We start from the raw sequence: 25,037 nt of genomic DNA on the forward strand, positions 1-25,037 counted from the left end.
CCTCTCATCTCTGCTTCCCCTCCTTGAAGGATGTGCACTGTCCTGCGAGGTGCTGCCTTCCCCGGAGCTGTGCAGGCTGACTGTGCTATGGCAGGGTGTGAGTGCTTAATTGTGGCTGTATGGCATGGATGTGGGGGTTCCTCCAACTTGCTGTAGTTGGGCTGTAAGCATTGTGCCTGCGTGCAGTTTCTAGTGGCAAGAAATGTATTTTTTGCACGCAGAGAGGACAATGAGATCACGGTAGCTGACAGCCTCCCGTTGTATGGCTTGCTAATTACTTGCCCAACACAAGCAAACATTTAATGACTGCTTTATGAAACGCTCCTGGGCTGGGGTGTGCAGTGTTGGTTGCCAAAAATGTACATTTCTCATTTGTGGAAGTTCACATTTTTATTAGAAACCTGAACCACTCGGCACAGGCTCCCAGAGCAGCGGGTCTCCGATGTACCCGCACTGATGTGCTCAGCAATGAGCCTGATGCTGGAATCACCTTTAACTTTATGGGGAGCTGCAGTTGCTCCATTGGAAGGTAAATCTGGCCTGAGGTAGAGCTTGAATGGTTTGCTCATAGAAGTTATTCTCTTTCTATTTGCAAGCTGTTAGAACAGACTGCTGTTTGTATGAGCCCCTCTATTTGTTATGTGCTGGCTGCTCCAAGACTAATCCTTTTCCTGCACATTTCAGCCCTGTTTCTTTGGGCTGGTGGAGGCCAACCAGTGTTGTCTATCCTGGAGAGAAAAAAGTAACCTGAAATCTTGTATTCTCAGCCCAGTCTTAATCAAACTGCTGGGTCCTGGAAAAATCTGTGTCAGGAGATGCCTGTGTTAAAAGTCCTCACAAATAGTGAGGGGGAAAAAAGAGCCGTGCCTGTTTCAGTTTAGCTTCCTAAGCCAAGGGAATATTTGGTTGTTATTTTGTTTTTACTGGGTGCTTACTGGTGAGCATTACTTCTTTCTAAAAGCTGTCTGAAAGGACGTGGAAAGTAACCAAATTTCTATTCTTAATTTTTTCTTCTGTTTTGAAGTGTGAAGGGAGAGAGCAATGTTAGGATCTCAGTGTGGCTCACAGAGGGAACTGTCAGGAGTAGATGAGGCTGCAGGTAAAAAAGGCATCATTTTGCTCTAACTTTTTGGTTCCTTTATAAAGCACGACTATTGCTAGCTCAAAATGAGCTGCTCTGCCTCCTCCTTGCCCTACGCACCATTGGCAGCACTGTGGCCGCATGCACCAGGGGCAACGCAGGAACCCATTGTGTCTTGGTGATACACAAGTTCATCTCCAAAACATCTTCACTTCACACTGGGGATGCTCAGACAGTCCTAATGATGGACAAGCATTAAGATTGGAAGGCAGAAGCTCTGCTCCCCCCAGCCCCAACCCAGTGCTGTGTCCCCCAGCTGCTGCAGGGCCAATGGCTCTGCATCTGCTCCCGCATTCCCGCACGGCTGTGCGCCTGCAGCACATGGCCCCGCGCTCCCTGAAAGCAGCACAGCCCAACTCAGCCCTCGGGATGGGAACAGCAGCGTTCTGCAACTTCGGGGGGGGGGGGGGGGGGGGGGGGGGGGAAATAACAATAAAAGAAAGGACAGCAGAGGCATGAAACTGATGGATGCCTTCACGCATTTATTACTGGCGTTTCGATCAAGCGCCGTGCTTACGGGAAGGGATATGTTTGCAATTAAGGTCAAGGAGTTAACTAATGTTTTTGTTGGTTTTTTTTTTTCTTTCTTTCTTTCTTTCTTTTGAAAGCAAACCTGCTTTTATAAGGAATTAGAAAGAAAAAAAAAAAAAACAAAAAAACTTTGGAATTTCCAGTAGCACAGAACTGCCGTTGGAAGGAAAAATCCACTCAGACCGAGAGCGGGGATTCTGCAAGTAGCTGAGAGAATTAGCAGCTCCTTTCCTCTCTTTTTCTTCTCCGGAGCATCAAACGGTTTGATTAAAAGAAACCAGACTTTATTAAAATCCAGCTAAAATGTGCTAAATGTAATAATTATAATGTAGGGTTTTGAATCTGCTCTTAGGAACATTTATCTCTTCTTTGTACTTAACAATTCAAAGTCCTCTTTTGTGGGGTTTCAAAACATTATATTACAGTATTTTGACAATTAATTTGTTACTCCTTTTCAAGAAGCAAGAGAATTATTAATTACACCCTAATTCAAAAGTCTTAGTTACACTTTAATTTAACATGTCCTAATAGGCATTTAATTCTCATCTAATAGGACAATTATTGCACGATAAACAAATATCAATTGATTATTAAACACATTTATTTTGGATTAACAGCGACGCCGTAGATATTATAGCCATCAAACATCAATGAAAAGGCTTTCATTAATAAACTGATTTGTTTGCCGTGGCATGAGAGTCCTGCTCAATCTAAATTAAATATCTATTTGGGATCCTCAGCCTGTAGTGTTACCAAAGGCGTCTTCATGTTTGAACACTGCAACAGAAAGCATTTCTCGTTCAGATTTGCAAGATGCAATCTCAAAAATAATCAATCCATATAAAACAAGACTTTGGTTACTGCTAGATAACTAATTATACAGGCACAGCCTTTGTGCGTGTCTGCAGGAGAGATTCTTTGTTATTCTCTTTCTTCTGAACTTTGATGCTATGTAAAAAATAAATTTAATTACCCAGTGGTTATTTACACTGCATTTATTTCTCCCTTCTAGGACTCTTTTCAAATCTAAAACCTGAAGGTCACCGTCATTTTGGAGCAGTTTATTGTTCACAGATATTGCGAAGTTTCAAAAGGGAAAAATAGCTTTATTTTGAAATGAGAAGGCAGGAATAGCATTTTGAAATGAAGTGCATGGAGCCTGGTCCTGCAGGACACAGCTGCGGGTGTTACTGAAGGAAAACTGCAGGATTAGGGCCAGCATTTTCCTTCGTTAACAACAGTAATCTTAAAACTACCATTTAAATAACATGTGTGACGCATGCATATTTATGTAAAGATGTCAGAATATCTATCTTCTCTCTAAAGGTTTTCCCACGAGACTGGAGGGATCTTAGCAGGTAAATCTGCACGAGTGAAAGCCCCCAGGTGTCTGCGTGTTGGTGGGGATGTGCTCCATGTCCATGTGCTCCATTTGTCTGTGTTATCGGCAGCTGCTGACCTCCTCAAGGCAATTAAACAAGGTAGGTTGGCTTATGTCTGTCACATGAGTTGTTATTATCATTACAGTTATCTGTTAAAGTTAGTTTAACAACCTTTTTTTTATTGTGGTAAGGCAGATGAGTGCTTGGATGACCGGATTTGCCTTCTGCAAGAGGTGCAGGGTGTGGTGGTGGTGGCTGGTGTGGTGTCATTTGAAGGGTAACCCAGGCCTCAGCTCACCAAGGCCAGGTCTATCTCCATGGGAGTCAGGAAGCAGTAATGCTGTGAACACGGGGTGCCCACTTGTGAGAAGTAGAGGTTGAATTATTGCTGCGTTAGGGCTTTCAAGCAGTGGCTTTTTGTTTCTTGAGGCCATGTATAAACATGATAGTTCCGACCTCTGTTCTCCTTCCCCCATGCTTGTGAAAAAATGCAACATATTCAAGAGGTGCTGATGTGGGGATTCTCCCAGTCTATTCAGGTTGAATATTAGGAGGAGCAGTCAGATGCTGGTATGGGCTGCTCAGGGAGGGGTTGAGTCAATGTCTCCAGAGGTGTTTGAGAAATGTGGAGGTGTTGTACTGAGGGATATGGTTTAGTGGGGAAATATTGGTGGTAGGTGGGTGGTTGGACTGGATGACCTTGGAGATCTTTTCCAACCTTGGTGCTTCTATGATGCTGGGGCTGGGGGCAGCAGGTGATGAGAGCTCCTCACTGTGCCCACCTCTGGCTTTTTTAAGACTTAACTAAGTCGAATGATCAACTTATACATGAAGAATTGATTCTAAAGTAGCGAAACCTAAACCATGAAGGGAACCACCTATGTGGGCAAACTGCTGTGTGTGGTGTGATCAGGTCTGGAGCCATAGGCAGTTTTTGTCCTGCATGGAGAAGCTGACCGCAGGCAAGGCCTTGTTCCAGCACCATGGCACCATGCATCGTTACTGATGGCTCCTGTGCTGATGCCATGTGTGACAGCTCGGTGTTTTGCAGGGCGTCTGGGTGACTTACCATGCTTTTCCTACATCTTCCATATCATTGCCTTTAAACCACTCTTCCTCTAATTGGCTCAGGAGGAAGGGCTCGTTTCATTGCCTCTAACTTTTCTTTTTTCCTCCTATAAAGTATTTCGGGAAAAAAAAATGCAGAGTATGTAAACTAGAGATCATTAGAGGTTGCAGGGTTTTTTGTTGCTGTTTTTATTTTTATTTTAAAGTCTAGATTCAGCAAAATGCTGTTTTCTCTCAGGCTCTGGGTCTCTATTTAAGTGATTTTTAAGCTCTGTTATTTATTTATATATTTATTCATTAGATAGGCCCACAGTCAAGGAGAAGGGGAGCGCGGGGTTATTAATCTTTCCTGTCATCCACTCACAGATGTGAAGTTCACACCACAGCAAATGTGAAGTCAGCAGTACACAACCACAAGGTGGAAACTTCAAGCGAAGAGAGGCTTAGAGAAATAGGGTGGGAGAAGGGAGAGCAGGAGGGGAAGGGAGAAAGAGAATGGGGGAAGGGAAAGGAGGACAAGGGAGTGATGAATGATGGAAGGGAAAGATGGGTGAGCAAGGGAAGTGAAAGGGGAGAAATGAGACAGATGGAAGAGGGTAAAGACGAATGGCAGATAAGAGAGAAGAAAGTCTGAAGAAAGAGTGGGAGAGAAATGAGAGATGCCGAGACAGAATATTTAAGATAGGGCCTTAATGGAGCTGGGTCTGGGTGCTTGGATATCCAGAAGATGTGAGGGGTAATCACTCTCTCAGCATGTATATACTATTGATATGTTAATACAGTTTCCTTTTTTATCTGAAAGCAATGAAGTTTTCAAACTAGCTGATTAAGTAGGTCTGGCTGGTCCTGGGTGCACACACGTCTTCACAAACACGTCACATATAAATATTTATGCTCTGCACACAGTGGTGTCTGCAGAGTCCCGGAAAGCAGAGGCCAGATGTCCTGTTTGTATTGATGTGCCATTGGACAGATGTGTTTGTGCTGATATAACTTACTGCAGTAGCAACCCCAGCTCAGCTTTTTGTGAATGCCAAAATGTGAAGCCAACATTAGTGTGTTGTACTAAAAACAAGCCTACACTGATCAAAAGGAAGGGTCTCAGTTTACTTCTGGCTGCAGGTCAATTAACAGGGATGCCTTTCTTTATTATGATAAAGTTCATCTGTTTTTTTTTTAACGAGTAATTTCTCTTTTGTGTTGTATGTGACTTAGCTGTTAGAGCTGGTTATTTTTATACAGTAAAAAGAACACAGCTAAGTTAGCTCCTAATGTATCATAGAAGGTTTAAAGTTGGCAAAGACCACCACGATCATCTGGGCCAACCGCTGATGTGTAATATGTACCCATAGATCCACTAGTCCTGGAAACTACTTGTAAACCACTGTTTGAGTTGTATTTACTGTACTTCTGGATCTGTGCTGGCAAGTATTGGAGCCTTTCTGTGGCTGAGCTCATGCTGATGATCACAGCAATGCCATCTTACTTTGCTTTCTGCACAATGAGCCAACATGGAAGCCGCACCAGTGGGAATGTACACAAAAGACCCTGTTTTAATATCTTTTAAAATTCCCTATGTAATCTTAACGCTGCTCATTAGGACCTGAGGATATCTTCTCTCTGCTGTCCTGATTGTTACAAAATGGGAATATGCTACAAAATGGGAATTACAATATGCAAAGGTGCATATGAATATGTGGAGGCAGTTTGTAACGTTGCTGTGGATGGGTCAAAAATAAGCCAGGGGATTTAGGTTCAATTGCACAAGTTGGGAATTTGGCCCTTTACACCTCAATACTTATTTAATGCCTGAATTAATTTGGGAGCCAGTATGACCGAGGAAACTCCATTGCCTTCTTTTCCTAGCTGGACTCTCATGCTCCTGATAGAATGCCACTTTAATGTAGATTTCTGGCTTTGGTCTCTTGTGTGTGTGTGTGATAAAAGCAGAGATGAGACAAACGTCCCATTTCTTCTGCAAAGGCTCAAGATAGAAAGGGATAAAAAAAAAATTGTATAAAAATATAACTGCAGATTTCCCCTTCTTAGAAGGACCTCCCACTGACTATATCATTATCCGTCTCATGTAGGATATTGGATTCAGGATCTATAGGAGTGAGCTGTGTTAGTATTGAATCTCATTTGATGTAATAAACCTTCCTTCTCCCTTACTCACTTGGTCTTTCCAGCCCTTTTCATATGGTTGTAGCCCCCCCATAGTTCTGACCATAGAAGGATGCATAATTCACTGCCCTCTCTGTGGCAACATGGGGACCTACATGTACTATAGGAAATGCAGATGTTTGTTTTGCAAATACAGCTCCTTCTTCCCTCCCATTATGCATGTATGTCATATGGCCCATTTTATATGTTTGCTATTTGCTTGCTGTTGTTCTCCATAGGTGGACCCATTTACAGTGAACTTTTTCATCAATAAATATTTCTATTGAGCAGACTTAAGATCTGGAATTATTTCAGGGTTTTTTTTAAGTGTACAAAATACAGGTTGGGAAATAAGCTCTCTCAAAATGGGAGGGAAGAAAACAGGGGAAAGGATTTAATCTGTAGTGAAAAAGTGCATCACGAATGGTTGTCAGTGGACATTTTCAAGGCTGTAGGAAAAGGAGGACGTTAAAGCAGAGAGTAGAGTTTCAAATCTTGCAGAATTAACTGTGTAGCAGAATCAGTGCTTCAGGAAGAGGGAGCTTTCAGAACCTGTCTTTAATTTTCACATGGGAGCTTTTCTTGCAGGATGCGATGAGGGCTGGCGTGTCTCTTGGAATGTATACGGATAGCAAACTCGGTGTCTATGGGCTCCAATTTCCCCGAAAGAATTTAAATAAACCTTTCTCAAGCCAATCCGAGCTAACAGTACAGTAAGAAACTGTGCTCTGTGTCTATATGGAGCTTGGAAAAAATGGAATTCTGCTCTGATGTGTCAGGCAAAGCTGGCTTCAGTGAGTGTGCAGATGTGAGATTTTGTTTCAAGAACTGGAAAAGACTGAGGCTTGACTGCAGGCAGTAGGCAAACCAGCAACCCTTTTCAGCTTGTTTTAAGCATATGCTGTGTGTAGGTCTGAAGGATATTAAGTTGATAAGAATTTTATGGCAATGGGGTGCCTGGTGAGTTCTGGGTTCTAGCTGCAGAAAGAACTGTATTGTGAATGCAACTCCCAGTTTTACAGCAGAGGCTCCATGAGATCAAGCCAAAGAGATTGGCCTCACCTGAAGCCAATCAAAGCCTGTTGTAATGAGGAAATCCAAATATATTATATTAATCTGTAAAGTATGGTAACTAATGGAGCAACTTGAAGATAATATGCCGTGGCCATGGGAATTAGGGTAGCCAAATCCTCTACATCAACGCCATCAATATACACCAAGAGAGGTTCTAAAATTCACCTGCCTCTGCTGTAGGTTACTGACTCAGAGGAAGCAATGAAAACTTGGATCCCAGTAATTTCCAGCACAATTTTTCAGACCATTGAAGTACTATTATTCCTACTCAAGGAGATTTGTGGACAAAAGCACCAAATCCCATCCCCAAACACAGTAATTGTATTTTGAGTGCCTCCATCAGTCTCTTATCAATCCCTTTGCTTTCATAAGGGGTGTGCATTTCTTGATCCTGAAAGATGCAGTGTCTCCTAAAGCACTGCCCAGCCGTGCTAGGCAGTGGGAAAGGTGAGAACTGTTGTTTTGAATTGTAAAATCACCCTATTCATAATGCATGAAAGGACCTGTGCCACCGCACAGCGTTTCAGTCCTCCTGCAGCTCTGGAAAATTGGACAACTTCATAGTCTTTTATGAAAATATAATGTATCTTTGCTGCCTTTTGAGTAGTAAATTATGAATTTGAAAGTGACAAATATTAGCAAGCTGCCTTTATTGCTAACAAAACCAAAAGAGAAAAAGAGTCTGCAGAGCCTTTGACAGAATGTTTAATAACTTTTGTGATTACTGTTTCCCAGAGGTGATGTGTATAATATGTACTTTTCCTCTTTCATTTTATCAAAACACTTACGCTGGAGACCACTGTTGTGTCTCTGCATTCCTGAACTTCTTTGTCAGTCAGGGGTTATAGAGGTTTGAGCAAGCACAGTAAAAGCAAAGCTGTGAAGGCTTCAGCATCTTTAAAAGAGAATTGCACTACTTCAGCTTGGCCAAAAATTATGTAAATAAGCAGTAAGGTGCTGAAAGTCTGCAGTAGTAGGGCAGCTGTGACAGAAACATTTTGCAGATGGACGGAGAATAATAGTAGATCATGCCAAAATAGACTCCATCTTTGAGGTATTCAGGTAGAAGAAAATTCATTTTCATTGGTGGCTTTGGTATCTTGACATAGAGACATTCATAGGATTATATATACAAATTGATTGTTGAATAAAATTTCAAGAGAGAGCATTCTTAACTTCAAGTATAAAAGCAATATTTTTGGACTTAGCACACAGAGTGCAGTTGTAGTTGATGTGAAGGAAGAACAGAGGATGGGCAACAGCATGTGCGCTCCTGGGACAAGCACTCAAGGAGCTCGCCAAGGCTGTGGTTCTCAAGTCAGTGATAACAGGATGAGGTTGCAAGATACATTTAGGATGATATCATGCAAACAAGGAACATTTCTTTTGAATGAAAACACCAGAGCTGGAGTGAAAGCTGAGTTCCCACTGAACTAAGGAATGGTCCCACAGCTTCTAGACTGAATCACGTCTATTTTTTTTGCATCTGTTTTTGTAAATGCAGAATGAACTGCTCAGGATGATTTAACTTCAAGGAACCAGTGCTGCAGACTGTTACCCATGCTTGGATGAATGCTGGTATCAGCAACAGGTCAAGGATGCGGATCAAATCACCAGCAACCGTCTACTCCGCAAGGCCGAAGCTGACCATAAAGAATAGCTGCGCTATGGAGAAAAGGAGGAGTTTTCATCCTTTCATCAAGCTATCGGTTACAGAACACAAATGCAATTAAAGTAAGTATTAAAAGAGTGATCCTAACTTTTGGCATTGGTAAATAGCTCAGCTAAAGCAGTGCACATTTGCTGCTGTTCCGTAGGGCTGCCGCAAGGTGGGTTCTAGACAGCATCTAGATCCAAAACTGGTTGGTTCCTTGTAACAAAGCTCAAGCTACAGTCAGACAAACGTACTGAAACCTAGCATGAGCTTTGCTGCCTGCAGTTTGGGGTGGGCTGTCTCCAGCTTCACTTCACTTCTCTTTAATATATGGAAAAGTATTCAAACTCCGAGTATTGCTTTGAGGGTAATCTTCACCATTCCTAAAGACATCTCAAGTGCATTGAAGCACCTACACTTACTGGTCTCCATCTTTCTCCCTCTTTACTTTCACCCTGGTTTCTCTCCAGTCATGGCTTTGTACTGCACTTCATAGCACCTCCGAGTAAGAAAATGTATTCTAGCTTCCATCCCAAATCTGACTTCAGCACTCTTTTTTTCCCCCTGAACTTCAGTATTTTCTGTTTTGGTTCTTCCTTTAAACATATAGGATGATAAGTGGAACATGTTGTTAGTCTAAATGTTTTCTGCTCTTGGGTAGTAAGGTGATACAGTTTTGCCCACTGACAACTTTTCTTATTGGTAACCTCATAGTTTGTGTAATCAGAAAGCATAGTATTAGCTTCACAGACTCAAAGCAGAGAACAGATGCCTGAGAAAGGGAGGTGGAAAGTCACTTGAACTGTTTTTATTACCGGCTGTAGAAAGCCCAGGAAGGTTCCAAATTTGGAGATGGAAAGTAAGACATGATGCTATTTTTATTTGCCTGCTGTCCTGAGAATAGAACAACCGGTGGAATGATGCCCCAAAGTCATTTCTGGTACAGATGTACTTATGTCGTTAAGATCTACTAAAAGCCTGGATTTTCAGTGCTTAAATTCAATTGAAAATGTGCCTAGGGACTCAAACTGCACAGACTTGTTGAGAAGTTTGTTTTGAGGGAACTTCTTCATGGGATGCTCTCTCATGGAGCAGCCCCCAAAATATCTCATAATTTTAGGGCAAGGAATTGTTCTAAGTCATCACAGAAGTTCTTCGGCAGCACAGTTTGGCGCTGGTGATAAAATACACGTAGCTTTTTCATCTTGAAATATTTGGTATTTTAAAAAAGAAGACAATGTTATTTACTTCCCCCTTTGTCCCCCCCAGTGGATGGTGTTGCTTATGTGCTGTTGGCAGATGGGATGTGGATCATTTTAATTAGATTTTATTGGACTGTTATACGGCCCATAATTGTGATCATTACTCATTTTCACTGTGGTTCAGACAGATCCTCTATTTAGACATGATGATATTTTGATGAGACAAGCCCCATGTAACTTGTTATGTTCGGGGCCAGTAGCCAAAGCAGTGGAATTGGGTGTTTTCACACCATAAAAATTAGAGTAGATTAATAAAGGACGTAATGGTCAATTTGTGTTTCTAATTGTGCTCAGACTGTGGATGCTATGAGCAGAGTGTCTCCTTGGGCTGCTGGGTTCTGCTGCAGGCTTTTGCAGCCAAAGGAAGGGAGATATGGCAAGGGGGCAGGGATTGGAAGCAAGGTCTGAACTGTGAATGGATCCATGATCCAACAGATGTGAGGCTGTGTCCTTTTCTCAGATAGGACCATCTGCTTACCTCCACCCCATGGTCTCCTTATTGCTTGGTGATCAGAATCAGCTTTCGTCTCCTGGCTATCCAGAAGCACAACTGGCATTTTGGATGTAATATTTCTGGAGTATGGAGCTGCCTCTCCTTTTGTGCCCTGAGGAACTCTGGTCATACATGACCAATGACAGGGATCATGGTTCAAGGATATTGCCAGAAATACTTGGAAGAAAGATGTAGGTTTTGACATCTTCTGACCCCAACTACACTGTGTTTGCAGATGTTTGTGTTGGAGAGTTGAAAGTATTGGGGACTGTGGGCTTTGGGGTGCAATATTAGCAGCTGCTGATGCACAAATGTTAACTGCAAATATCTCCATCCCAGTAACAAAATTGTGAATATATTTCAGTAAAGCAATCAGCCACCTCCCTCCAGCTGCCTGGTTTGTGTGTAGAGCCTTTATCTACTTTTACTTTATCTGTCTCCTCCTCCTTTTAAACAGGGGATGAAACAAAGCAGAATATTCCAACAAATGGACACAGCTGACTTATAGATCACTTTATTAGCCATTATGCTCTTGTTTATGGTCAATGATTGTCTCATGCTTGAAAAATACGTAGTGCTCCAAATAAAATGCTTCCTGTGAAGAATCAGTTAGAAACTCAGTCGCTTTGTTCTGTCTAGTGGTTAATATTCTAATTTATTAATAAAATGCCTTTTTTTTCCTTCTTGGAATTGGATGAGCTTACCTCAGAACACTGTTTTTCTCTTTCGGTTAGTTCTAATAGACTCCAAATCAATGTTACTGCATAGGATGAGAGAACCTTTCCTAACAAGAGAATAATAGTCACTAAATTCTGGTGTGAATTTTCACAGAATGAAAGCGTACTAAAATGGATGAAACATCATGTTTCATTTTCTCATGCTGATTTTTCAAGTGAATAATTGCGAGCCATGATTAATGTCACCCCAGAAATCTGGCATGCTTATTTGTGAACATATTAATGAGTCTAGTTTTATTATTATTCAACCAACTCTAATGCCTCAGTGTGAGCCTTACATTTCCCAGTGTTTCTATCCTTATCCTTACAGAACTTTTTTTCTTCTCATTGGTTTTGCAATCTAGATTTTAAAGGCAGTAAGTTTTGGCTTTTCAGGACTTTTAACAGTCCCCTTTGTGCTGATGGTGCTATGGCAGAAACTGCTTTCCTTGTGCCATTTAATCTTAAGTCCCGCTGTGATGGATGCTGTAGATATGTGGGATAGGCAAAATAATTACACGAAGAGCGTTGGATAATCTTTTATTTGGTTCTTGACTAAATGCTCAGATAAAGAACATTACTCATTAAAACTGAATCTGTTGGGTGGAAAATTCATGCACATTTTCGCTGCAAACCAACCAGGAAACCTTTCCGAGTTGAATGTTTTAGGGGAGTGAAACATGCATTGGTTTTGTCCTTTGGTGTGTATACAGTTTGAATAGACAGTGGTTTTTTTTGTCCTCTTATCTCAAATACATGTTGGGAATCGAAAAGTTAGAGCAAAGGGGAACAAAGGTGATGTAAAAATGCAAAATAATTAGTCACACTGTATGGAGATGCAAACTTTGGATTCTTCAGCTTGGAAAAGGAATCTCTGCTGTGATAGAAGTGAATAAAAGCCTGAGCTGCCAGGAGGAAACACGTAGGGAGAACTTGATCATTGTGTTTCTCACAAGAGAAAATGAAAGACATCGTAATGATTTATCAGGTTGCAAATTTAATATAAACAAAAGATGATACTTTTTCATATGACATATGGTTACATTAAGGAGCTGTTTGCCATGCAGTAATGGGAGATAGAAGTTTGCCTGGGTTCCGGTATCCTGATACATGGGAATAATGTTATCACTAGATACTGAATATGTTGTTATGTATCTTGCTAAGGCTGCTTGACTTGCTCCTACTTTTTGTTTTTCCCAGGCTGGCTGCTGGTTGGAGGAAGGTCACAGAATCAAACAGGCTTTTAGCTGCCCCGTTTCTGTCATTAATTGTAATGATTTCAGGAGGGATGTGAAAAGGATCCCCCAAGGCCTGACATCTCATTGATTTCCCCATCAGTGTACCAGAGGGTCCAAGAAGCAGTTATCTTGGAGGTTAACACCTTCAGGACTGCACTTGCTGCTACCTGGATGAGTTTGTTCCAGCAAAGCCCCGCTGAGGTCTTTGAGAAATACGTGCATGCAAGTCGCTGCAAAATCTGAGTTCATTTCTGCGTTGCCAAGGATGAAAAGGGGAGCATGTCTCAGAATGGCAGAGAGGAAGGTAAGGAAGAGGGGACTGTCAGCAGCAAGAAAAGTCCTGCTTTACCTACCGAGAACAAATCGGACTAGGAAATATCTGGCAGAGTTCACAATAATTCAGACATTGTCCCAGACCTTAATTGCTGGCACAGGCAACCGTGTCCCTGGTAGGAGGGAGGTGGATCATGTCTGTGTGCTCCATCTGCTGCCTGCAGAGACGGGAACATTCCAGGCCAGGTGTTGCTGAGCATTGCTCTTGTCTAGCAGCAAGATAAGTTTAATTAAAGGGCTAATTATTCCCATTCTGGAATGGACCTATTCATTGTACTTGCAATTGCTTTCTAACTCTCTTCCTCTGGTGTTCATGCATTATACATTTATCTTCCATTGTCACATTACTGACTTGTTTTGCTTAAGTCTTTGGTGTGTGTGAAAATTGGAAACAAAGGGAATTGGCGAGACTTGAGTTTAGGTGATACTTCATTGTAATGGCATTTGTCAGCACAAAAAGGCACTTCATGCTGGCTTTCTAACTTTCTTGTGAAATAGGTATTTTACAGTTGTGGTAACGAAGGGCTCCTATCAGTGGGGAATTGGACCCAGACGGTTGTGTTCTGCTACAACTGTTAAGAGCATCAGGCAAAACTTTTCTTTCAGTTCAACAAGGAGTAACCCACTGATGTCCAAAGAGCTGCTGGATTTACTTCAGGAAGGCAGTCCACTGGAATATGTCTGATTTGAAGTGTTATTCTTTTACATTCAGTTTAAAGTCTTTAATGTAACCTATGCTTGCTTTCTTTGGCTTTGCGGGTCATGCAGAGCTCTGAATGTTTGCACTAGTAGTAGCAGATGATAGTTTTCTCTGCCAAAATGTTACAGACTTGCTCAATAAGATGCTGTGTTCTTGTGGGTTACCTTCCTTTTGACATTTTTGGACCTCACTCAAAAACAGCCAGTCTGGGTGAAACATTGGTTTAGAGCCATATCTTCCTCCTCACTCTTTGGAAACCTGCTGTCCTTTTGTAGGGTCCACAGAAAGGATGGTCATAGATCACGCTGTTGACAGTGCAGAGCTATTTGTTGGAAACAGGAGTAATTCAAGTCAAATCTATTCTGAAAAATGAGCAGCTCGATTGCATTTTCACTCTTCTCTTTTCTACCATACAGTAAGGACTTTGGTTTCTGCACATGTCCTGGAGGACTGGAAAGAGAGAGGGAATCTTCCTATGCCTAGTTTTGTACCTATAACATCCTACATTAAACATAAACGACCATTTTTATCTAGAGCAGGAATTTTATTTCATGTCTTTTTAGGCCTTTTGTCAGTTAAAGCTTTGAACCAGGTCAAACATACATGTGAGCTTTTTTACCCTCCATGTAGCCAAACTTCAAAAGTCACATTACTCATCCCATTTTAGTATTCAAGGCTTGCATTAATTAACCACGAAAGGCATCTTCCATTCCTTTTCCTTTCTTTCCTTTCCCTGGAAGCACTTTTTATCTTAATCATGGAGCCAGGAGAACCATCACTAGGATGGATAAGGATATACACACAGTGTCGGTAACCTGAATATAATCTCTGAATATTCCATGACTCTGTAATGTCTGTCATGCTGGGATTGAGCCCTGGTGCTGATGAACTGCCCGGGGCACTGTGTTGCAAATGCATTCTTTCACAAGCTAAAGCAAAGCAGAGAAAACCATATAATGAATTCCAGTCATGTAACATTATGGACTAAGCAGAAGTGCCACTCCTTTACTAGGATAGTTGTAAGAAGACATTTTTGAAACCACATAGCTCAAATGATAGCAGCCACCAGCCAAAACCCCAAAATATTTCTGCATATGAAACAGGCACATGTGGAATACATGGAAAAGCTTCGGACTGGTTTATAAACTATATTTGTAGAAAGACCATGAAATTGGAAAGTGATAGCACTGCAAAATATACTGCGAATATAGTTTTGTCAGAAAAACTAGAGGGAGGATTTGGATCTGAGAGCTGATCAGAAGAGCCACAGTGTGGGCAGTTCTGCACAGCAATCTTTTCTCATATTTAATGCCATGGAAGGGAACAAGGGACGTTCAGTGTCCTTTGTGAACAGACAGGATCTGCTCATTGACTCCGCTGTCAGTCCTTTTCCCCTTACGCAAGAGGAAAACTTGCAAGTACCCAAATTTTTTGCTAACTACCGAGGAGAAAAGGGGATAAAAATAATCTGCAATCTCTTGAAACCTATGCAAGCTATCTAGGATATACAGCACTGTGATAGGGCATAACTAAGCTCTGAGATCTCCTATCTACGTTTTCAATGTAAATGCATCTAACATGCATCCCATAACTACAATTGAAGGCTGGGGAGAGATAAAACCCTAAACCACAATTAAACATTTTTGCACCATGGGAAGACTGGAAGATGTAAAATGGTGGCAGTGGGACTCAGACTTGGCAGTATTTATGTGAGGAGACATTGATTTGTTTCAGCTTGTGTTTTGAAAATACGGTGTTTCAGCAGAGGTTTATGGTTGATGCATTTGTTGTGAAACCAAAGAAAACGTACATGAAGTTCTTGTCAAAACCATCATGGGAAGGAAAAGGGCAGCCAAAAGTGGAGGAACGGGCGTTCAGGGGCTTGTCAGAGAAGTCAGATGTATTTGAATGTATGGGTCCGAGAGAATCCACCCAAAGGTGAATTTCAGACCTGTGGGTTTGAAGGAACAAGGTGAGAATCTGAAAAATCAGCATGGGTTTATGAAGGGCAAATCATGCTTGAGCGGCACAGCTGCCTTTGGTTAAGAAATAACTGTATGGGTATAGCGCAGGACAAAGCAGCACATCTTATTTGTGGAACTAAAACCATAGCCTAATGCTGGCAACAGTACGGAGCAGCAGGTGGGATCAGAGGGCCCTTCCAACCATCATTTCCTAGATTTTGTGGGTTGCTGAGCTGAAGCAAACGAGGAGCTGTGAAAACATTTGTATGACTTGGTATGGTACTCAGCTATTCAGTGCCATGAGGAGCTATTAGCTTTGGGAAGAGTTCTAGTATATACATTTCTGTAAGAAGAGAGGTTTGTTCCAAACATTCATAGGAAAAACCAACCTTCTTTAATTGAATGTGGTCAGAGAAAGAGTTTATAATCAGGAAAGAAACCTGGCCTGTCATGGGTCAGCAAAGACCAAAAGCTAGGAACCCAGATTATTTATATTACCAGTGTCTTAAAATAATTTAAACTTCAGTCGGTTTTCAAAGCTTCCAAAAACATTAATCCACAACAATGTAGAAATCAGAGATCTCCAGCTTTCATTTCCACTGCCTGTGCCACTCAGGCTGAGCTGGGTGCAGAGAGGCCAGGGTGTGAGCAGGATGGATAAATGCTGCCCTTATCCACGCATCAGATCCTGCATGTAGAAATCCTTTGTATTCGTTATTCATGAATGCAATATGGCATGAGGATCCATGATCTTTATGGACAATGAATTCTGAACTCCCTGGGAGAGGAGAATATTTGCCTGTAGAAACCCGAGTCCAAGAACTGAATGTGCCCAGCTGGGGAAAGCACACACAGAAATAGTCTCTCGTTTCTGGCTGCAGCTCATACAGGCAGATCGCTTATTTACCTCATCTAAATATTTGACCTTTATGCTTTTTGGAATTTGTATTTTTTTTTCTTTTTCTTCTTAATTATGTGGAAGGAGCACCTCCTTTCAGTGCTCTGATGGACTTCTCTATAAATAGCCCCTCACATCCCAGAACTTCACAATGAAACCTTCAGCAAAGTCAGCATCCTGAGGACTTTTTAAGCCTGAGATGGGAACCACGTGGAGTTTAATCATTAATCACCAGCCTTTAATTAACAGCTCTGGGCTTTGAACAAAAGGTGCTTACTGCAAGGCTGCTGAGGGGCCCTGAGCTCTTCTGTGCGCTTTCATTTGAGGGACCCAGTGGCATTCCTAAAGGGGGCTGTTGGAGTAACCTTCTCCTTGTGGGAAGGGGTCACGCTTCCCAAGAAGAGCAGATGTTTGTGGCCCAATCTCCATTTTCACAACTGCCCTGCTGGCAGGCTGGAGGTCTGAGATGGCTCAGTGCAGGGATGCTACCAGTTCCCTAAGCCCTACTTTGCTCTGGAAAGGGCTTGAGCATCTCCAGAGCCTCGTTGCCTCCATCAGGTGAGGTGGGTTTTAACCAAAGGAAAGAGGAAAGTTGCTCCAGGCTTGGAAAATTTTATAGGGGAGTGTTCAAAATTGAGCACTTGGGAGAGAAAGAAAACATTGCTATAAAAGTTGACTCGGCCAATATTTTCTACATTCTTGCTGCTGTGATTGAAGATATTTGTTTTTAATATAGGTTTCTCCCATTTGTAGTCTGGCTTTCCTGTAGTAAAAACTAAAGGGCAGATCCTCAGCTGATATAAATTGGCTCCACTGAAGTTAATGGAGCCATGCTGGTTTGTACCAGCTGAGGGATCTGGCTAGTGCTGCAGTGCTCCATACCCCCATTATCCTGCCATGATTACGATACTAATTCAGTAAAATGGCTTTGCAGTGTAATAAAACCAACCCAGAGCATGGAAGATGAAAGGACTCCCTTCTCCATTTGACCTGATATTTTTCAACAGAATGTTTTCCCTTATTTTCTCTTTTGTTAGGAAATGCACTAAACTTTTTTCTTGCTTGCTTGCTTTCTTGCTTTTTGGCTTCAGCACGAAGGCTGTGTGTGTGCAGAAAGCATGTGGCACATGCAGTGGTGTGATGGGTCAGGGCACAGTGAGCCTCGTGCAAGGGAATGAATTGGTTCTTCAAAGGGCAGGGGTGATCCTGCAGAGCAGTTAAAGCCCTGAGCTAACCTTGACTTCTGAAAAATGGGAGTTATCATACTCCAGGGCAGAGCATTGATCATTTTACTCATTCTCTGCCCCGTGTAGTTTTTCTTGATCTGCCTGTGGTGGAAGACGCAGCCCAAGAAGCTCAATAAAGCTGCATCCACTTCTGTCATAGGGGAAAAAGACATGTTGGTGGCTTTCCTCCTTGTGATCAGCTCTTCAGCCATAGCAGAAAGGTGAGCAGTGGGGAGCAGGACGAGCTGTGCTATCTGGTTGCTTGGAGCTGTTGAAAACCGAAGGGGATAAAGAGACACAGAGATCTGAATGAAGGCAGACAGATGCGTGGCTGGATCCCTAGGATGAAACGTTTTGTTTGCCACAGCGCAGCTGAACTGCACGCAAGTTTTGTTCTGAACCAGGAGGGAGTTTCACAGGGATGTTGCTAAATGGAGGCAGTAAATTTAACTTTAAAGGGCCGTGAATGGAGGCTTTTGGCTAAAAGCTGAAGTGCTGTTACTTTTTACTGGGCCTGTTTAACTCCACTTGGAACAGGACAGTGCGTTTGACTTATAAGGCTCCTGGAAGGCTTGGCCTGTGGGTCCTGCTCCTGGCAGAGTAGCAACGAGCCATAAAGGTGAGTGTGTGCCAGCCTGGCCCTTCTGTGCTAAAGGAAATACAAACAGATCTCACCTGTAGCTTAGGGAGAGCTGTGGGTAAAAGTGCTGGGAGCAGGGCTGTGCCATGGCAGCACAGTTTTAACTGTCAGAATAGCTAACGGGTTCAAAGGCAGTCAAAATGTCCAATGTCCAGAATTGGCAGGTTTGCTTGAATCTTGCTTCCAGACCTGTGCTAATCCTCTAATATCATTGTAGTAATCCTGATTCAAAGGAGGGTTTTCTTACCTGTTTTGAAATTCATCATTTCAAAACAGTCTGAGCCTTCTTGTAGCATTATCCAATTTAAAACTGTTTAAACCTTCTGCTTCTTTTAGGGAAAAAAACATGCGTTTTGCACCAAAGTCTGCTCAGAAGCAGCAAAACCTCTCATGCTCATATCTACTAGTGTCTCATTGCAAGCAATTTTAAAACATGCCCTGTGTTTGGATTGTGTTTGAGACTCGGTTATTTGTTGTGGGTTTAGCAGACTGCAATCACCCGCTTAAGGTGGAACTTGGCCACCTTCATTCCTTTCCTCCCAACACTAAGGAAGCATCCCAAATTCTTGTATTTGGCACAGGTTGGCAGTGGATGCTGTCCCAGACTGAGACGACCATTCCTTATGTTGTGTGGTTGTGGTCTGAGTGTCTTGGCAGTGGGAAGCTCTGGTTACCAAGAACGATGGACCCAAGCTGCCTGGCTGAGGGGACAGGAGCATGCGCACAGGCCTTACCTGTGGGGTAAGTGCACCCTTTTCTTGCATTAATTGGAGAAAAGAATGAATGATCTGGAAAGCTCTGCAGAACACAGGTGTCTGTGTCCTTAACCAAGCATTGGTGGCCATGTGATGGCTGTGCAGAGCCCACTGTTCCTGAGAAGGGGAGGCATAGCTGGAGCAGTGGGTGCGGGCAGCCATCACTAGACCTAATCAGGCAAGGAAAAGCTTTGGAGCATATGGACCCCAATGTGTGGTCCAAGTACAACAGCTTGGTGAGTGTCCTGCAGGGAGACTTTTACTAGCGCTGCAACAATAATTCATCACTGCCTGAAGGCTTGATGTGTCTGGTACTCCTTGTCTTAATTGACCTCGGCTGGAGACCTGCGTTTCAGTCCAGCTTAGTCACAAAGGACTTGGGCTGTACCTGGGCCTTAAAGAGGATATTTATCAGAAAAATCACATGATTAATGGAACTGAGTGATGTCTGCTTGAGAGTGGATGGGAATTGAATTAACAGAATAGAGATTTTGGCAGGTGTGAAGTGCTGAGACCGATGATGTCTGGAGGACAGAGCACCCCAAGCCCCACTGTTGTGCAGCCATAGGCTGGGAGCTCAGGGTGGGGGGAAGAATAAGTGAAGAAATAATCAGAAAACACCCGACACTTACTTTCTTGCCTGCTTTTTTTCCCCACTCTTCTTTTTCCCTCCATGTCAACACCAAACAAGACAGGACTAAAATTAATGGGGAAAGCAGCAATTAGCAAATTAGGTTAGCGGTGTGTTGCAGTGTGCCATGGCTGCCAGGTGTGAGGGGCTCTGGCAGTATATTTATTAATGGCTGTCAGAAAAGTGACACTTTGATGAATGAAGCTGGGTAATCGGCACCCTCCGACAGCGAGCACTGAGAGGCCTCAACATGCTAAACTGCAAAATCAAACCTTTTTTAACCCCCATACAAAAATACAACAACAGAAATCGCTGCAAGAGGAGTGTGTTTTTCCATCAGGGGCTGGAATTCATGTTCTCCCCTAAATACCTCCTTTCTGTAACTTGCTGGGAGGAGTTGTCAGCATGGGAGGTTTTCCCTTTCCTTCTAATATGGGCCTTAAGAATTTATAAATGCAGGCAGCTTAAAAGTATGTTTTGGTTTGGGTATATATGGCAACCCTATTAAAGGCAAGGGTCCCATGCTCGCGCTTTTGGGCCTTTGCCCTTTAAACATGATGGTATCAGTAACCTACAGACTGAGATGGTGTGTTAGGTATCGTTTTCTCTTGACTGGTGGTCAGCACTGCTCCTCATTAGTGCCACTGATGTGTGATGTCCAGGAGCCCACGCTGCCTACAGGAAGAGAGAAAATGCAAAGATATGTAAGGTTAAATGTGTCTGATGAAACTTCACCTGCAGCACTGCTGCATACTGAAGTTTCCACTCTTGATAACCTCAGCTGTGGGCATCTCCCTTCTGATGAATGTGTGTGTGCTGTGGGACATCAGCTGCCATGCTCCCAAGTGAGCGTGGCTATATGCTATATGGCAGGGTGCATTGCTGGTCACTTGGTGAATGGGAATTCAGAATTACTGGCCAACGAGATGTGAGTTTAGAAGTTCTTTTCAGGAAAAAAAGACCACAACAGAACTGTACTGAAGTTGTTGAGATCAGCCCAGCTGCTGGGATAGCATCTGGATTAAAGATTGCTCTGCAAAATGCTGCACTATGTGGAATATTTCTTCCAAGTTTTCAGGCTTTGCGTTGCACGCCGGAGGTAAGTTCTGTGCACTGCTTTGATAGCTCAGCACGGTGTTGCTCAAATCCCCCAATTCCATAGAGAAATTGAATACCTTTCTACAAAATCTTGGTTCTGGGTTTGGCCAGCTAAAAGGACTGTGTAAGTTTTGATTAAAAACATGAGAATCAATGTAAGTCATATCCCAGGCATTCATCTGGTCTTCTAGTTTGAAATGAAGCTGAGTGATCTGTGTGGAGTTACTTGCCAGGATCTGTGGGCTTGTTAAGTTTGAATTGGCACTTGTAGCAGATCTGAAATTATTCTCTTATGCTTTAATAATTGTATTTAGTTTCCTAATTTGGCCGCTGAGTTTATCAGAAGATAATTGAACTTTTAAAAAACATAATCTGATCGGGCTGTAGGAAATACTTTAAAATAAACTTCTTCTGTGACTTTGATCTGTTTTCACGCCCTCTCTCACGAAAGCAGCCTGTCTGCAGGGCTCCAACCTGCTGAGGTGCGTGTTCCTAAACCAGGCAGTTCTTGAGCAGAACCGGGTTGCTCCCTGTATGCAAAGGAAGCCAGCAGCTCCCTGCCAAGACAAACTCTGGCTGCATGGACTGCTCCTGGGTGCAGCCACCTGCCTGCTTGCTCTGCCTGGGTGCAAAAATCCCCTTGTAAATGATTCCAGGGAGCAAGAGAAATGGCTCTCAAGTCACTTCAGTTTTTTGATACAACTAAAATTGTTACTTAAAGGTCAGAGTATTGTTTTCTTATGCACTGAGCGAGTAGAAGGGGATCAGTTGCCTTGCATGGAGCTGTGGGCTCAGTTCTCCTGGGCAGCTTGGGTTCCTTGCAAGCTGTGGTTTCAAGTGATGTGAGCTTTCCTGCCTTGTGCTGTTGGCTTCCATCAAACAGGCATGTTTTCCCTTTTTGGTGAGATTTAACCCAATTCCTGAAGTTCTTATAAGCAGTTCCTGAGTTTTGGGGGTAATGGAGTGCGGTTCTCCAGTTTCAGTGATAGCATGTAGAAGTTTATGGGCCCACTGCAGGCCTGTAAACTCAGGTTTTCCAGGTCCTACATTAGCACATTAACTACTGGGCTGTTTTTCCTGCTCACCTACCTGACTTCCTTCCTGTTTTAAAAAGGATTTGCTGCTTTTCATGTTCTCCATTTTATGAATTTGCAAAGACTTCTGTCATTGTATAAGCATGCACCAAACAGTTTATTTTCACTTACTTCAGTGCTTATGGTTTATATTTACTTCCCATTGACTCGCTCAGGACTCAACCCAGGGAAGACCTCTGACTTTCCTCTTGGTCTATGACATGGCTGGGAGGCTCCCAGCCCAGCAAGCAATCACTGCACCAAAGCTCAAGGAGTAAGCAAAGATGAATGATTGTCCAGGCTGAGCTTGTCTTGGTTTTTAAAGGGGAAACGCTGCTTGAAGTTCCCTCTGTGAGTGCCAGGAAGGTGAAATCACCCACTGCTCACTGTGGCTCTGCTGCACAAATGGTCTCTGGGCACCTGCAGTGCTGCCCCTCACAGCTCTGTCCATCCCCTCCATATAGACACAAAGGTTTGTCCATGACTTGTTCCACCTGCACAAGCTATTTTCTGATTCCTTGTCACTGTCAGCTCAGTAGTGCTGTCATTTTCCAGATACGTGGTGTGTAATTAATGAGAATGTCATTTCCAGATTGTTTCAAAAACTAGATTGAGCGCCTGAGAAATCATTTCACTCAGTGCCTTAAGATAGCTCGTTCTTTCAGAAAGCTATCTTGGCTGCTTGATTTGAGGGGAGTTGTGGAGGGAAGCAGCTGTGCTTATATTTTTAAGCACTGCCAGCCTTGAACTCTTCATGCAGATGCAAAGCATGGGTTCACGTGCTGCCAACCAGGCAGCTGGGTGCACAGGGCAGGGGAGGGATGTGCCCAAATTGCAGCAGCCCTGGCCATGACAGCCTCATGTCTGTGTGTTGTGAGCATGGTCTCCTTGTGGTGGTCTCTGGGGGCAGCAGTTGCATGCTGCAGGGCTGGAGGGATAGGAGGACACATTGTAAGTTGGCCTTGTCCACTCACTGCCCCTGGGGGCTCACCAGGCTGGGCAGAGATGTTGGCCAGGATATAAGTATTTTATTAGATCTATTATTTCTTTCATGGGGGCAATAAGTCTGCTTTATGTGAGACCTCGAGTGACTCTGTATGGAGCACGGAGATTGGTTTTAGCCACCTTTGCTCCCCAGGACATTGCTGTCCAAAGCACTGGAAGACTGTGCCCAGGTGCGGGCTCCAGTGATGCATGGCATATAGCCATGGCAAGGGCATCTCCCTTGGGTTCTTACTATGAGCTGTGTTTGGGGTTCATTTCAGGTTATTCTCTGCCATTTTTCTCCTGAGCAAACATCTCCAACTGTCTCCACTGAGGCTTATATTGCTCTATAATTTTATTTTGCTCTTTGTAAAATGAGGAGCGAAGGGAAGGACTTTGTCAGCAAATGCTTCTTTGCCTCCTTCCTGCCTCAGTGGGTTAAAGCAGCATTCCCCCAGCTGATAATGCCTCCAGGCATTCCAGCAATGCTTTGCAATTTGCTCTGCAGTGCCCCTCATGTCCTACAGGCTGGCCAAGGCTTTGCCTCCATGTGCTGGGGTGGGTTTGTGTTTCTACATTTTATATGTTTAATTTTTATATATTTGAAAGTAATTATTGGAAAACAATGAAGTGGTTGCTTCCATCAATTTTCTGTGGTTATTTTATTCCCAATAATCTTCAGGTGCCTCTTGAATGGGTGAGATTTGCACAGAGCTAAGCGTGTGCATGTGTCCGTGTCTTCTGTGATATACGGAGCTTTGGTGCTGCAGCTGCCATTAGTGTTAATGGGCTAAAAACCCCCCACATCAAGCTGAGAATACACTCCTGCTAATTGTGTACCAGCAGTCCCCTGAGACCTCTGTGAGAATGATGCATCCGAGGATAGGCGCTTCCGATGGTAGGATGCTTTGGGATAAATAAATAAGGGGCTAAAGTTAGATGCTGGGTCAGTGCCAGCATTATAACACTGGGAAATCAGCTAACGGCCATGCCAACCTTTATCCTCTTGGTCCTGGCCTGGTCCACTGCTGCACGGTACCATCTTCTGAGCCATACATCACTACTCAGCCTCACCTTGATGATGTATGATGCCCATAGATCCTTATAGCGGGAGTGCACTCTGATGTATTGCGCCAATACATCATGGACAGGGTTCGCCCAGGTGATGTATTAGTGCCCTGAGAATGTATTACTCAAACGCTGGTATTGTTCAGGGATAAAGCCAAGCCAAGGAGTGGATTCAATTTAATTACAGCGCAGATGATAGTCCAGAGCCAGCAGCACTTTGATGCTGAGATGCTGGCACCCTGTGGAAATATGAGTTGCGACTCTGGTGCTGTTGAGTCACATCGCAGTGTGCCATGAGAGGAGGTGCCGTATTTTAAGGGAATGGTCATTTTTCAGAGAAATATAGGAGGACCATTTCAAGAACTCCATAGAGAGCAATGTGGCTGCGTGTAAGAACTCCTGAGCAGCAGAGGAGGGACGTGGTGGTGCAGGTGAGACACGGGGACCTTTCTGGAAGGTTCTGAATCCAACCTGCTTGCAAATATTTCTATTGTTTTTGGCAGAATGACATGATGAGAAATTTGGAGAGATGATTCTGTAGTTTCCTTGGATTGTCTTATATAGATGCCATAAAAAAAAACAAACCTGGAGAAAAAACACTCAGGCCATTAAAAGCAGCCCTGATTATTAAGAGTGGGAAAACCACCTAATGATGCAGTCAAAAAAAGATGGAGAGCCAGGAGGAGCAAGATGGCAGCAGTATTTGGCTCGTGTTCATTGTTCTATATCTATAAATGAGTGCATTTTCTAACAAAGGTAAATATAGTTTTGCAGATGAGACACTTTAAGCACAAACAGATAAAGTGACTTGTGCAAGGTCACGTAGTGAGCTGGTGGCAGGGCCTGGAAGAGAATCCAACTGATCTGACTCAGTTCTCCTCCTACATCCCTAATTTTGGATGCAGAGTGGAGAAGGCTTAGTCTGCTGCACAGGAACAGTGGATG

At 43.2% G+C, this 25,037-nt stretch overlaps 1 protein-coding gene across 1 annotated transcript in view; it reads left to right on the forward strand.

Annotated features, from left to right (window-relative positions):
* Window positions 1–2,998: 2,998 nt before the first annotated feature.
* Window positions 2,999–25,037, forward strand: part of LOC146757824 (uncharacterized) — a 29,779-nt gene continuing 7,740 nt past the window's right edge. Inside the window, exons 1-4 of the mRNA XM_085520249.1 lie at window positions 2,999–3,153; window positions 8,864–9,093; window positions 17,931–18,064; window positions 19,065–19,224. Of these exons, the coding sequence (XP_085376375.1) occupies window positions 19,076–19,224 (149 nt within the window). The 5' untranslated portion in view covers window positions 2,999–3,153; window positions 8,864–9,093; window positions 17,931–18,064; window positions 19,065–19,075. The remainder of the gene's footprint in view (window positions 3,154–8,863; window positions 9,094–17,930; window positions 18,065–19,064; window positions 19,225–25,037) is intronic.

This window comes from Coturnix japonica, chromosome 19 (genome assembly GCF_054131305.1).
Source record: "Coturnix japonica strain WE chromosome 19, WE-NBRP24, whole genome shotgun sequence".
Classification (NCBI taxonomy): Eukaryota; Metazoa; Chordata; class Aves; order Galliformes; family Phasianidae; genus Coturnix; species Coturnix japonica.